This window comes from Phasianus colchicus, chromosome 5 (genome assembly GCF_987193195.1).
Source record: "Phasianus colchicus chromosome 5, bPhaCol1.hap1.1, whole genome shotgun sequence".
Taxonomy (NCBI): domain Eukaryota; kingdom Metazoa; phylum Chordata; class Aves; order Galliformes; family Phasianidae; genus Phasianus; species Phasianus colchicus.
In genome coordinates this window covers 19,467,395-19,481,245 of record NC_143440.1, presented here as the reverse complement: position 1 = coordinate 19,481,245, position 13,851 = coordinate 19,467,395, and the positions used below count along the sequence as shown (strand labels likewise).

At 37.1% G+C, this 13,851-nt stretch overlaps 1 protein-coding gene across 4 annotated transcripts in view; it reads right to left on the bottom strand.

Moving 5' to 3' along the window:
* Window positions 1-3,356: 3,356 nt before the first annotated feature.
* The window catches only part of CAPRIN1 (cell cycle associated protein 1), a 33,365-nt gene continuing 22,870 nt past the window's right edge, over window positions 3,357-13,851 (bottom strand). For all 4 annotated transcript variants that reach the window (XM_031593331.2, XM_090140768.1, XM_090140767.1 and 1 more), the window contains 9 exons: window positions 13,568-13,676; window positions 13,046-13,107; window positions 11,958-12,068; window positions 11,541-11,690; window positions 11,185-11,335; window positions 9,094-9,288; window positions 8,246-8,346; window positions 7,383-7,446; window positions 3,357-5,505 (listed from right to left, as the gene is read on the bottom strand). In XM_031593331.2, coding sequence (XP_031449191.1) covers window positions 5,441-5,505; window positions 7,383-7,446; window positions 8,246-8,346; window positions 9,094-9,288; window positions 11,185-11,335; window positions 11,541-11,690; window positions 11,958-12,068; window positions 13,046-13,107; window positions 13,568-13,676 — 1,008 coding nt within the window. In that variant the 3' untranslated portion in view covers window positions 3,357-5,440. The remainder of the gene's footprint in view (window positions 5,506-7,382; window positions 7,447-8,245; window positions 8,347-9,093; window positions 9,289-11,184; window positions 11,336-11,540; window positions 11,691-11,957; window positions 12,069-13,045; window positions 13,108-13,567; window positions 13,677-13,851) is intronic.

Below are 13,851 nucleotides of genomic sequence, written 5' to 3'. Positions count from 1 at the left end.
TGCCTGGTTATTTCATGAACATGAAGGAATAGAGGAGATGAGGGCTGAAGAAACGTAACTTTTGGTGCAGCTATTATCCCACTAAGAGCTAACACTGATCAATTTCACTCAAACAGCCACAACTGTCAAGTTAGAATGTCGTTTTGCTAATACAGTTCTCTGAAACACTGCTCAAGTTGGCTTTGTGATGTGAATCTGAGAAACAATTTTCCTTCCTTCCATTAATGCCAGAGCTACAGAATCACAAATAACATTAATTACATCATATTCAAAAAGCCTAAGAAAATGAATAGAATAATACCTCTTCTCTTAAATAAACCATTTAGAAAATTAGTTTCTTATCAGTCTCCGGGTTACCAGAAGCTTTATGATACCACACTAGAAATTCAACATATCTAGTTTGAGACAGAAATCTAAGATGCTGCTTCTAAATCTGGAAAGAAGTAGATGAGGGTCAGGGCTTTCTTTCAGGCACAGGAAGAGACACAAAATTTCTTTAAAAGTTCACTTACAGCTTTCCCCTCAGATTACATTGCTTACCTTTAACGTTAGATTTGAATGCAATATCAATCCCTAGCACTGCACCTGGCTGTTTAATCATCCTTATTTCATCTTAGACGATGTGCTGATTGGGATGAAAAACATTTATTTCCAGAGAATGCAAGTAGTTGCAAGTGGGAGAGTTTTACGGACCTTCCCCCTCTCCCTCTGAAAAAAACATAATGGCCAAACAAAAGTAGTTTAAGTCATTACCTTTCTTCATGAGCATATAGTATGCCAATCTCACATTAAACAATGGAATTTTGCTGAAGTTAATATGAAAGCTCCTTGTGCTTAATTCTGCTGCTGAACATAAGAAATCTGATATTAGTATGAGACTAATTGCCCACTTAGCTTCTGATCTTGTGATGGAATAATTCGTTTTATAATTTACAAAAAGAATTACAAGGATACTGCAACAGTTTTGCAATGCATTTTCCGGAAGATGATCATAACTATATTTAAGCTCATGTTTTAAAAAGAAAACCTTTATCTTTTGAAGTTCAAAAGAAAAATTTTCCTGTTTAGGACAATTTCTTGCTTGCTTCTCAGACAAAGCACTGATTTTCAGGTCACTCAAAGGTAAAAGATAACTACCCATCTTATCTGCAGAAGTGATGGTGCCAGCACAAATGATTAAATGCTTTCATTTATTCCACATTGAATGCACATGGAACGCTGTAAAAAGACGTGCACAGATCTGAAAGACTGAGGCAGTTCTGTTCATTTAGTTGCAAGATGAGTTTTGCATGGATAAGAGGAAGGAGCTTTATTTTTCAAGATGTGACTCTGACAGTCTTATTAATGGAATTAAATGTCGAGCAGCTTCCTCATATCCCTTTATATTTACAGCAGACTTGAAATAAGAAGAAATCTGAAGAATACCGCACAATTTTTCCTCCCGACACTTAACATCTGCATCTCAGATGAGCATTTATAATGAATTATTCTTGCAAAGAAATGGTAAAAAAAAAAAAAAAAAAAAAAAAGTCAGCTACTTAGTTTGGCTACTGCCAGACCTTCAAAATACAGACCAGGAAGGTCAAGACTCTTCTGATCATTTACCTTATTTTGCTGGATTACAAAGTTTTTGCCCTATCTGCAATTAATCACAGGAAGTTACTGCTTTCTCAGTATTATTTATTACACTTTGAATATTTGCCTACGGTTAAAGTCATTTCAACACCTAATTATTTAAATGCCATTTGGGGAGAGGATGGCTCGTCCATTCTACAGTGGCAGTGTACATGAAGGTAACCTCAAACCCAATCAAATAATCTGCCTAAAACACGAGGTATTCAGGACATATTGAGAAGACTTGTAAGGTAATGAAATTCTCTGAAAGTTACAAAGACCCAGCAGAATACATCATTAGCTATTAACCAGCCATCAATATCATTCTTGCAGCTACTCTAGATGATGTCCAGTCATAAGACTTCAATACTTTACTGCAATACCCTGGAAAGAAAAATGGCAGTTAAGAAGAACGAACTTCATCGCAAAATCCAAAATTTGCATTGGTGGAATGTTCTTTAGAAGAGAGCCAATACACATGGAGAACTATGTAGGACAAGGTTGACCTTGGTACGACAAGCAGCTCACGATTAAGTTACATAGCATGTCCAGAAAGATCCGAAGCGTCCCAGATACAGTAACATTAGGTAGAAATATCTGGAAAACTCTGGAGCCACCTAACAGGTGATTTACTTCAAGAATCCTTTTATTACATACTGCAGTGCTAAAAGCTGGTTCTCAAACACATTGTATGTTATCACATCCTTACTTTGTTAGATAATGCAGTCCCAGCTTAGAATAAAAACACCTCTCTTGTAATAGCTGCACATCCCAGAAGGCAGTCATTACTTGTCTGTAATGCTCTGAAGAAACTAATTCAGAGAAGAATCAAGTAAACCACCATGAGAGCAATTGATGTATTTATATACAGGCTCAGAAGTATGATATTTGCCCCTGGTATGAAAAGAAAGGGCTCTACAACAGAACCAGGCCAGAACTGCTACCTATTTCACCTGCTTACCATCACTTTTTGTAACTGTTCCATGTTCAGAAGAGAGATTTCTTTTTCCCCAAATGAAAGTGATCTAGAATTACTTTTGATCTGAATGCAGCTCATATCTAGAAGTAATCTAAGCAGTGAAGGTACTTAAAAGCTCTAAAGTTCTCTCTCTAAATACAGTTCTTTAAAACGTGTAGCTCCACACTTGCACTGCAGCAGACCAAGCAAAGAAAACAAGCTGGACCTTTAGTCAACCATAAGGTTGACTCACAGACCCCCTGAACAGGCCAGAAAACCAGTTAATGAATCTGTGTGCCATACTGTGACTCGAGGCAATTTTTCAGTATACTGTTTATTAGCTGCATGTATTGAGATTAAAGGAGTCAGTGCAAATTCCCAGATTAAACATGTATTAAGTACTTGTTTTATAGTTATTTATCGTTACACATCTCCCTCTATCAGCATACAGTAGAACAGCTATTCTAAAGACCATTTTCATACACGAAAAGGCTTACAACTTTGCATCTCAAATAAGAGGCCTCTCAAACACCCATGTTTTATTAATAAATTTAAATTATGCTTCAAAAAAAAAAACTTAAGTGGAATGTTCTGATCAATTCAGTGGTCTTTAATTCAGTATGCTGCAAGTTTACTATCCAACTACAATTAGCTATTGAATTCCATTTGGTGTGCAACAGAAAAGGCTGAATAGCTTATATTCTACCAACCATTTCAAAGTAAGCTGATGCACACAAGAAGAAAAAAAAAATCACTGTTTCCTACATCAGTTTCCTACATCAGGTTTATTTTTTTTTTTTCCAGTTAAAAAAAACAATTGGGACTATTAGCTCAGTAACAGCTTCCTAAAAAAGACACAGAACAGCAACTTCTTACCAGACTGCAGGTTTTATCTTTACACTGGCTTGGAATGTTCCTAGGCCTTGACTACAACTGCTGTGCTTCTAGCCATCAGCATTGTTTCAAGATGTTTGCTGTGTAGCATTGTCTTCAAAAGCTTATCGCTCCTCAGTAAAAACTTTTCTTGTTTGTGCTCTTCACACGTAAGATGGAAAAGTGACATTACCACCTATTTGTGTGCACTATTCAGCAATGAAGTCAAAAAATACAAGTTGTTCTGAAAGTTCAGTTGTCATACAAAGTAGAAATGTCCCTCTGGGCAAACCTCTCAGCAAAAACAACTTTCAGTTCTGTATGTAACAGGTAAGCAATGGGTAGCTGTTCCTTAACGTCACCCTTCCACACGCAGGAATTATACGATGAGCAACACAGCGCTTTTCTTCTTGCACATGCTATAAATGCAACAAAACTACCAACACCTCTATGGAGGCAGCTATCAATATATTCTCCCCACTGCAGAGAGAGTGCATGTGCGCAAAAGTTAGGCACAAGTGATTTCCCAAAGATTATACCACAAGTATACAGTAAAAACTTGAGTAAAACTTGGTAATTTCCAGCTCCTAGTCTTATGCCATTTCTTCTAGACATTGCTGCCTTGATGAAAAGGAAAGTCTCCACAAGAAGAAAAATTTCCTAGATGTCACAGATATCAGAATCAAATGAGAAAACGGGAGTTTGACAACTATTCAGGAAAATCTTTCATTGAAAAAAGAAAACCTTATGCAGCGTAAACCCGTTACATTAGATTTGTTTCAGTCGCTGAAAACCAGTGTTCAGGATACAATTTTTATAAACATGTTTTATTTGTCTTGCTTATACCATTAGAACTGTAACTGCTGGCTGTCATTTCCCTTAAAAGGGGAAAATCAATTCAAACACATACTGGTGCTTTTCAAAAGATAGCAATTAAAAGGGCAGCAGCAGCGGGCATTTGAGATTTCTTAAAACCTTCAAGGCTGCAGGAAAGACAAAAGGACATGTGACCAAAAGTGTTATGATTATCCATTAGAGATTTCCATCAGTACCGGCATCAGTTATTTAGGTGATAATACAGCAAAGTGAAGTATTAGTGACAGACAATGTGCAAGTCATAAGGAATGATAGAGAGTACCAATCCTTACAAAAGTCATTGCTATCAAAGAAACTTAAATGTGTTTCAAAGAGATATCTAAATACTTCACATCAAATATACAGTGGCCATCCAGATTATAACTCGCATCTGTTGCAAAATTTTGTTGAAGTGCCAAATCAAAGCTTTTTTCTTGAAAAAAAATTACACAATAACATTAGCAGTTATGCAAGCGATCTTAAATCCTTAGCCACAGTAAACGGGGCCCTGGTGACGAGCAGCGCTGTAGCTAAGGGCGCTTCTTCTTTGTCAAAAACTGGCTATAAGCCTGCTTAGGGAAATACGCATTGCTACACATCTTTAACTGTTCAGTGCTTCAGTTTAATATGAAAAAGCTGAAATGCAGTTGCTCTACCAAGCCACACTTCACTTTTTCAATCCTTTCATGGGAACATTAAGTTTCGTCACATTAGGTTTTGCCACCACAGTAATTCTTTATGAATTTGCAGATTATATCCAAATTTGTTGCATCACTTTTAATATCAGAAGTGAGTCTTTGCTTTTTCCTGCCACTTCAGTTAACCATGGAGAGACTGGATCACCCTGAAAATTGCCTTTTTTGCATTATTCTTAGCAAGGGTGAGGAATCTGAATCTCATGTGCAAGGCTCAAGATGATGCTTAGGACAGAACATGCAGAGTAAACGTTGTTTCGTTTCTTTCCATATCCAGGTAACATAAAGCTGGCAACTGTAGTCCTGTCATTATGGGTAATGAAAATAGTCCCTTTACAACAAACTTCCTGTAAGGGAGAACAAATAGATGATAACTCTTCTGGTAACATGTATAGTACACTGGCCAGTGTGTTTTTGGCGTTTTCACATAATCCTGTGAATTTGTTTAATTCACTTGCTGAGCGTTCATTTGAGGCATCCCTCTGTTTGGTCTTGGGGGTCCTCCACGACCTAGAAAATATTTGAGAGGCACTGGAATTATGCAAGGAAACAAAATAGAAACAACCACCATCACCACCAGAAAATAAACCAAAAAACCACAAGCTCTGCTCTAAACTAGGTATTTGGGCTGCAGATGCTTTTCAAAGTATCTTTACATCAGAATTCAAGAGTATACAGCCTGCCTTTACAGTTTTCATCTTTATCTCAATACCTTTCCCCCCAAACTATGAAGCTATAACCACTTCAACTAAAAATGAAAAAAATTAGTCACGAGATACAAAGATTGAAACTAAAAGTTTCGAAGTTATGTGAAACAATCATTGGCTTACTGCAGTTTTAAATACTGCAAGCTAACTAATCACATTTTTACTTCCACCGTTCTTTCTTAATTAAGAAAGGGACTGTGTGCAGCTCACAGTATGAGAGCAGGGAGCTGCTGGATCCAGAGGGTCACAAAGATGATGAGAGGGCTGGAGCACCCTCCCCCACAAAAACAGGCTGAGGATGCTGGGCTTGCTCAGCCTGGAGAAAAGGCGGCTGCAGGGTGACCTCACTGCAGCCTTCAGTACCTATAAACAGGAAGGGAGTCAACTCTTTGAAAGGGTAGATAATGGCAGGATAAGAAGAAATGGTTTCAAATTGAAAGAGGGAAGATTTAGGTTGGACATCAGGGAGAAGTTCTTTACAGAGAAAGTGGTGAAGTGCTGGAACAGGCTGCCCAGAGAGGTTGTGAAAGCCCCATCCCTGGAGGTGTTCAAGGCCAGATTGGATGGGGCCCTGGACAGCCTGGTCTAGTATTAAATGGGGAGGCTGGTAGCAAGGACATTGGGAGATTCATGATCCTTGAGGTCCCTTCCAACTCGGGCCATTCTGTGATTCTTTGAACTGTTGGTCATTTGGTGAATTTCTCTGTCAGCCACACATCAGTGATAACAAACAACAACAAGACTATTCATTATAGCTGAGCTTTCTATACAATGCTTTCAGCTTCACAACAGCCTCACACTAGGTTTAATTCCAAGCCACAGTTTCACAGGATGGTGCCTTCAGCACCAAAAGTCAAGAACAGAACTCTAAGTGCAGCCTCCTCAAAGATAATGAGAATCTTAAGTTATAATCAGAGAGCTTTAAAATGTCTGTATAAGACAGAACATCATCTCATCACCAAAAATCTATTAGAAAAGAACTGTGGAAAACACTGCAGAAAAGTAAGATCTAGAAGTTCAACTGGAGGCCTCATGAGTACACTTTTTTGTTTGTTTCCTGAGATGAACACATGGCAAACACTACCAAAAAGTTACAGGATAAAATGTTTCCACTCCTAAATGCAATAATTCTTCAGGATCAAGGAAGAGAATAAAATGTTGTATCCTTAGATAAAAAAAAGTCCTTGCAACAGATACAGTAATTCATCTCCTACTGGAAAGTTAAACACAATTCTGAAGGCTGAAAGCCAGCTAAAGCCAGGTGGTTGCTTTACTAACAAATTTTACTTACAAAATACTCATGCATCTAACTAAGCAGATCTTAAGTAATGAGAAATCTAGAGGAAAAAAAATCACTAAGTTCTTCATTATTATCTGCCACATTTAAAGCACCAAAAACAAATGTCTTTTTAATTTTTTTCTCAAATAATTCCCCATTCAACAGGCAACTAAACTTCTGCAAGTAGTTCACAGGATAACAGCGTAACTCAAGACAGAAGGGACCTCAAGAGGTCCTCCTTCCAAAGCTGAGTCAACTATGAAGTCAGAGAAAAGAAAGCCTATTCTTCAACTGTGATCTACGGAATAAGGATTGAGGTTGCTTTTTTAATACAGAACTCCAGAAATTGAATCAAAAGATTCCATTCAGCTCAAATCAAGTACACACTACTCAGGAATTACCTCGAGGAGCTCCCCGAGGCCCACTTTGTCCAGAACCACGTTTGAAGTTCTGCTGATATCCATCCTGAAGCATAAAAATGGGAAAGTTATGACATAAACCATGCACATTTTCTTGGTTTAATAGTTACCAGTAAAATAAAGAGCTTTTAAAACAATCTACATTGATGAAGCACCTGTGACTTCAGCATACTGCATTCTGTTCGTTTTAATTCATGCGAGGAAAACACACTCTTACTCTTACCAGTATCTAGCAGCTATAATAACGTAAAATAATAAATTCTTTGTCTAATTACAGGATATTTTCTTCAATATCAGTCATAAATGCAAATAGAACTAGTGTTCAGTTTTTTCCAAACTACACAGAGGTCAAATAGATGGGTTTCCCACAGGACCAGTCAACAAAATGAAGATTCTAACGCCAGTATCAAAATTAGCCATCCAATCTGTTTATGAATACAAGTTTGAGGATGAGCAGTCATTTTCCAGTCAGTCAGACTAAGTTTTGAGCTGACTGTATGTTTCCTACAGAATAATGTATTTCTATACAAGTTTCAGAATAACATATCAGAAATGCTGAAGACAGGCAGCCCCTTACAAGCCTGAGAAGTTCATTTCAATGGATTTAAGTTCTGTGCCTTTCCTCATGGAGCTGTTTTTAATAATTCAACTAACTTTGCTTTAGCTACTTCAGAGACCGCACAGCCAAACAGTTCTCCCAATCGTAACTAGCTATCTCAAATTCTGCTATCTCTATGCATCTGTAACTTCTGTCTTATGAGCGATAAAAATATCATAGGAAAACTTTTCGTTAATTAACTTGCACTTGTGCTTTTGCAAATGCATGCATTTTTCTTGTATCTTACCCGCTGGTAGTTCGAATAATCTCGAGGAGCATTAAACTGGGGCTGCGTGTAACCACTGTTCGGAGTGTTGGAAAATGAGGGACGGTAGCCATCATATCCTCCTAAGGAAAAATATACAAGTCTTTCACTTGGAAATGACAGCCTGTTACACAAGGCTTTTCTTTATATGGTAACATAAAGAGCTTTTAACCTAAATCTAAGGGAAAATAAAACATTTATGAAGTTGTTTCTGCAAGTCAAGCAAGTGTTTGCAACATCAGTGGTAATACTATTACAAGAAACACGAATGAATATCTAGTAACAGCTGGGAGGAGAAAACCATTATGTGCATTTCTCCAGTATTTTGAGATTTAATTTACATAACAAATCCAAAGCTAAATGTAATATGAGGATCTAAATCTGACAGCTGCAGCCTGCAAGGTCAGAACTGCCAACTCAAACTGCTTCTGAGCAAAGGTTTTCCTGAGAGGCAGGAAACAAGCCCAAGAATAGTTTCAGACCCAAGTCTAAAATCTGGAATCCAGATTGATTTTAAACAGACAAATGGTGAACACAATACTCCAGTGACATAAGAGGATGAGAAAAGGGCACTAGTCTAACTCCCCTATCACTCAAAAAAGAAACTGCATCTTTCCTATTGTAACATGCACTCTCTGCAACTCTGAAAGCCACATAAAATAATCTCCATGACTATTTTTTTCAGCCATCCAGAACTACCGTATCATTCTTCTGCTCCTGTTAATTCCTTCAGAGTAATGACTTTTACATTTCTCTTCTTTTACTTCCGTATAATCAAACCCATTCTCAATATGATGGAAGATGAAACTCTGTTTATTTGAGCTGTTTACCTCTAAATCCATTTGCAGGTCCCCTGTAACCATTCATCAAGCCGCGAGTCCCACGTGATCCACCACGAGACACTCCCCGGCTGTTGTAATAAGGCTGGCTGTTCCGTGGAAATCCAGTATTCTGTTGGGGAGGTTGCTGATGGTTTCCTGCCACTTGATGGGTCTGGTCCGGAGAACCATGGTAAGTACCAACCACTATATTTGAAGTGAGGAAAAAGTACAGTACAGAATCCTGAGTTTCTGCATTGACATTCCCACATATGCTCATCTTCTAACTCAATATACAAAGCTTTGAAGTACCCCTGAACACATCAATGTATGCTTACCCACTGAAAGAAAATTTATCTGCAGAGTTGTGTCAAATTTAATACTGTGAGATATCTGAGAATGAAGGTAAATCAGCTCTGTACCATTTTAGATTGAGTCAATGCCAAGAAACCTCTGGCCTAAGCTCAGCAACAAATATTCCTAATGCAGGTAACATTTCTGTGCGCCATTTCAATTCCTTTAAAAAATCACCAACACACACACACACTCTCTGCAAAAAAAATAATGTGAGCTGGCCCATTTCTAGAGCTTCCTTCCCTCTGAACTGACAGACAGCCACTAAAAAATATTTGCAATCACTCTACATTCTCTCTACTAGGCACAGCTGTGTTGACTGAAAGTGAGATTGTGGGAATGTTTTAACAGAGATGCCATTTTGACTGTACAGGTTGGGGGTTCTTTCCTTCTACAGGACATGTAAACCAAGAAGCAAAAGCTGGACAGATAGCTTGAGACTATCTGCTTCTTGAAAAAAGGTATGCCACGTTATCTTCACATCACAGGAATCATCAGAAATGGACTACGAACACAATCCAAGGATTATAGGCTTATTAGTAAGTGTAATAATAGATGGAATTCAGTATCTAAGAGTGAAAGAGCTATAAATTTTAGTTTGATACCAATTGTTAAAGCAAGATCTCAACATATAAGTGATAAGATTCTCCCTCCCATTTCACATGCAGGAAAGCACGGCTTCATTATTCAACACAAAATAATACTTAAGTTCAACCTCATTTAGCCACACAGTGCTATGAAGTTCTGTATAGCTCTGTCTCCCCAACCTCCATGCAATTCCACAACAACAGAAACAAGTGGTCATCCTTTAGGGCTTTTTACTATGGGCAGGTTTTGTTCTAAAGCCACTGTAATTTTTTTTTTATATCATCAGTTACATTTACTTAACTGCTATATAAACTTAAACACTTAATACTGCACAGCTCACCTTCAACACCACCATTCCCCAGATTGTTTTTCTAGTTGTTTTTTTTTTTTTTTTGAGCTATACAGTGTACAAGGGAAACAGTGAAAATCTGGTTCTCCCTCTTCTCATTCACACAACCTTTACCCTAGCTTGCAGGAAAGACAAGATTCAAGACCATAATCAGTTGCGAAGAAGGATCACATTTTTTCCTTACTCTACACCTCCAGTAGCTTTCAGCACTTCACCACTGTCATCTCTGTCCCGTACCATGAAACCCCCCTCTGCATCTACACGTTTTATCTGAGTGTCAAGTAAGAGGTGGGCTGCAAGAACAGCACTGCACGAAGACTCTATAATATAGTTTATTTTCAACTTGATAACTTGGAAAGACTTTGATTGCTGTATTCAAACTATGCCTAATGTTTTTAGTAGAAGGTTCTAGATTTTTCTGGACTTTCAGCAATCTGTGAGAACCAATCTATATTTGTTCTCAATTGTAGCTTACTATTACCTTCTTAGGAAATAGTACAACCTTTTTTTTTTTTCCTTTTTATGGCATATTTAAGAATCATTTAATTTTAACATCAGCAGAGCAAGTACTCTACTGCCTTCGTCTCAAAAATAATCCTTAATCTTGTTTGTGATTTTCAAACCTATATATATATAGGCTGCAAAACAAAGCAACAAATCATAGACATTGTCCAGAGGGGTAAGCATCTTTGCAAAACAAGTAGCATTCAAGAATGTGTGACATGCTTTGCTACATATCTTAAGACTTCACAGCCTTTATTATCTGCTCTACTGAAGCTATTGCAATTTTAATTTTCTCTAAATTAGTTTACCTGTCTGGAGCTGTTCTTGCTGAAGATCTGATTGTTCTACTTGGTGTGGCTGATTGGAGAAACTCTGGTTGTAACTGGCCTGGTACTGATTTTGTTGCTTAAGGGTTTCTGGCTCATTAACAGGAGGAACAGGTGCATTCATGTTGAATACCTGTAATGTTAGAAAAATAGCTCTCTGCTCCAATCCATTTTTTAAATAAATTCTCATCAGAATAATTTACAGAAATAATGCAAGACTGAAATGAGGATAATCGAAGACTATTTTGTGCAATTACATAACTGATTCCAACACTGTAAAAAACAACAAAGGGAATGACTACCAGAATAAAGTAATTCAGAATTCATTTGCTACTTACTGTTTGCATGGATTGGAATGGAGCTGCATTAACATTGATTCCACTGCTATGCAAAGGTTTGCTAGATCCAGCTTGGAAAACTTGCGGCTGGGATGCAGTGGGAAGTGATGATGATGACGGAGTCTGGTCTGCATTCAGTGACATTGAAGCCTAGTAATTAAAACAAACAACGTTTTAGTAGCTTTTGAATAGTATTGAGAATGTTAAGAAAACAAGCACAAAGACCTTAGTTTAATTTCAGAAAGTGAACATTTCACTATTAATGACAAATGGATTCAAAACTTTGAATTTATAAGGAACTGAACCAGCCCTGTCAATAAATGAAATCACAAAATCTATTGATTTTCAAATAAACAAAGATTAATATTTGTTCCCATCTGGAAACAGTCATTCCCACCCCTGTGAAATCAGACTTACCTGAATCTGGTCAATTGATTCCTTCTGTGGCCGCTGCTCTGTGCTATGAGAAGGCTGATACATGGGTTGGGAGGCTGTATATCCCTCACTTGTAGAAGAAACCAAGGGAACCTGACAAAATAAAAACCAAAAGTTCTCCAAGTCAACTGATGCTCACAGATACTTGTATCACAGGTATCTAAGAACTCTGGAATACATTATAGGTACTCTTTTAGTAGAACTGTGTATTCAGCAAAACTTTATAACCATTAAAAATTTACTGCTTCTTGATTAGCAGAGCTCCAGCCACCTCATCTTGACATAGCCTGACTCATCGTATCACCCACTCCCTACCAAATTTTCTTCTGTGGGTACTTATTAATCAGCTGGACAAGCATCTGCCTTAACGCCAGAGATGTCATACATACTTAACAGAAAAATCAGGAAGTTCTTATTCATTACTTCTGTTATCATTAGACCATTCAGTAAGAAACTGACACATCATGAAGAAAAGGAGAATATATAATGCATGTATTGCAGAAACAAGCAACCCTACTTAAACAGGAAATGCAGGAGCTCAACTGAAAACAGCATTTAAATTTACTGACTGCTCTCTAAATCCAGTCCAGTATTGAATATTATCCAAGTAAGCAACTGGGATGAATTCTTAATAGAACAAGTCAAAAACAAAAACAAAACTTATTTGGTTAAGCTATAAAATCTGCTTTTAGTCTGATCATCACTTGAACAGATACAGACCGTGATTGTTCTTTGCCATTTCTGTTGTAAATAAAAGCATATGACTTTTTATTTGCTTATCTAAATTAAAAATACTACTTGACACAGCTTACAAGGCGAAGATTGACATGTCAAATTATTAATCCATCTTGAAGAGAATGAAGAGAAATCTTAAACTATATGTAGTAGAATGACAGCAGCATTCCAAACAGTGCTTCCTCTAAATAAAATAATAACAATTTAACAAAGATCACCTTTGAACTTCAGCTTTGCGTTTCTGCTATAGATAGGAATTACGTATATCCTGTTGTAACACTAAGCAAAACTAAATTAAATTTTAACAACAAAATACAATTTAATAAACATTTTACCTGTGTAGCTTCTGGTTGCACAGGAACTTGATTAGGCTGGGCAAGTCTTGACTCAGTATGAACTGAAATAAAATAATTTCACTTACTACATGGTACACTAAAACCTCTTAAAGAATAGCATTACAATCTTATCAAATTCAGTTATTTGAGACCTCATCATAGTAATAAGTATTTTCCTAGCTTGGCAAAGCTACATTTGAAATATCAATTATCTTCTCCATACAAAATATATTTTTTTCCCCCTCAGGCATCCAAAATAACCCATCAGTTTCCAAAAGATGAAGCAAAAATATATTTCACCCATTAAAAAAAATTTAATATGTTCCAACTAGCAGTAAGTGAAGATCTGAAGTCTATTAACACTACACCTCAGAAGTACAATCAAATGTCTTTGAAACACACCTAAAACATACTGCTATACTACTCATGATGATCCCTTCAACGTAACAGTAACTGAAACATTTCTAATAGATGACTTGCAGGCTTCCCCAGTATTTATATTTAGTATTTTCCATTACAAACCTGGAGGGCAGACCATTTGCGGCATGTCCAAATTCTGTGCTGGATTCATGGGTTGTGCAGATACAATGGCAGGATCAAGTGTCTGGTTCTCAAACTCCAGCATAGAGTCCTTGGAACAGAAACAGTAATACAAGAATGAAATCCAGTTTATTGGATTTTTAAAAGATTCAGTGTTTAGACTCTAAAAATGACCAGGTCACATTAAAGGAAGCCTAGGCCCACAGTTAGGCAATAGCTATTTTGCCATATATTTTAAAATAAGATACTAAGAATTCCAAAAATAT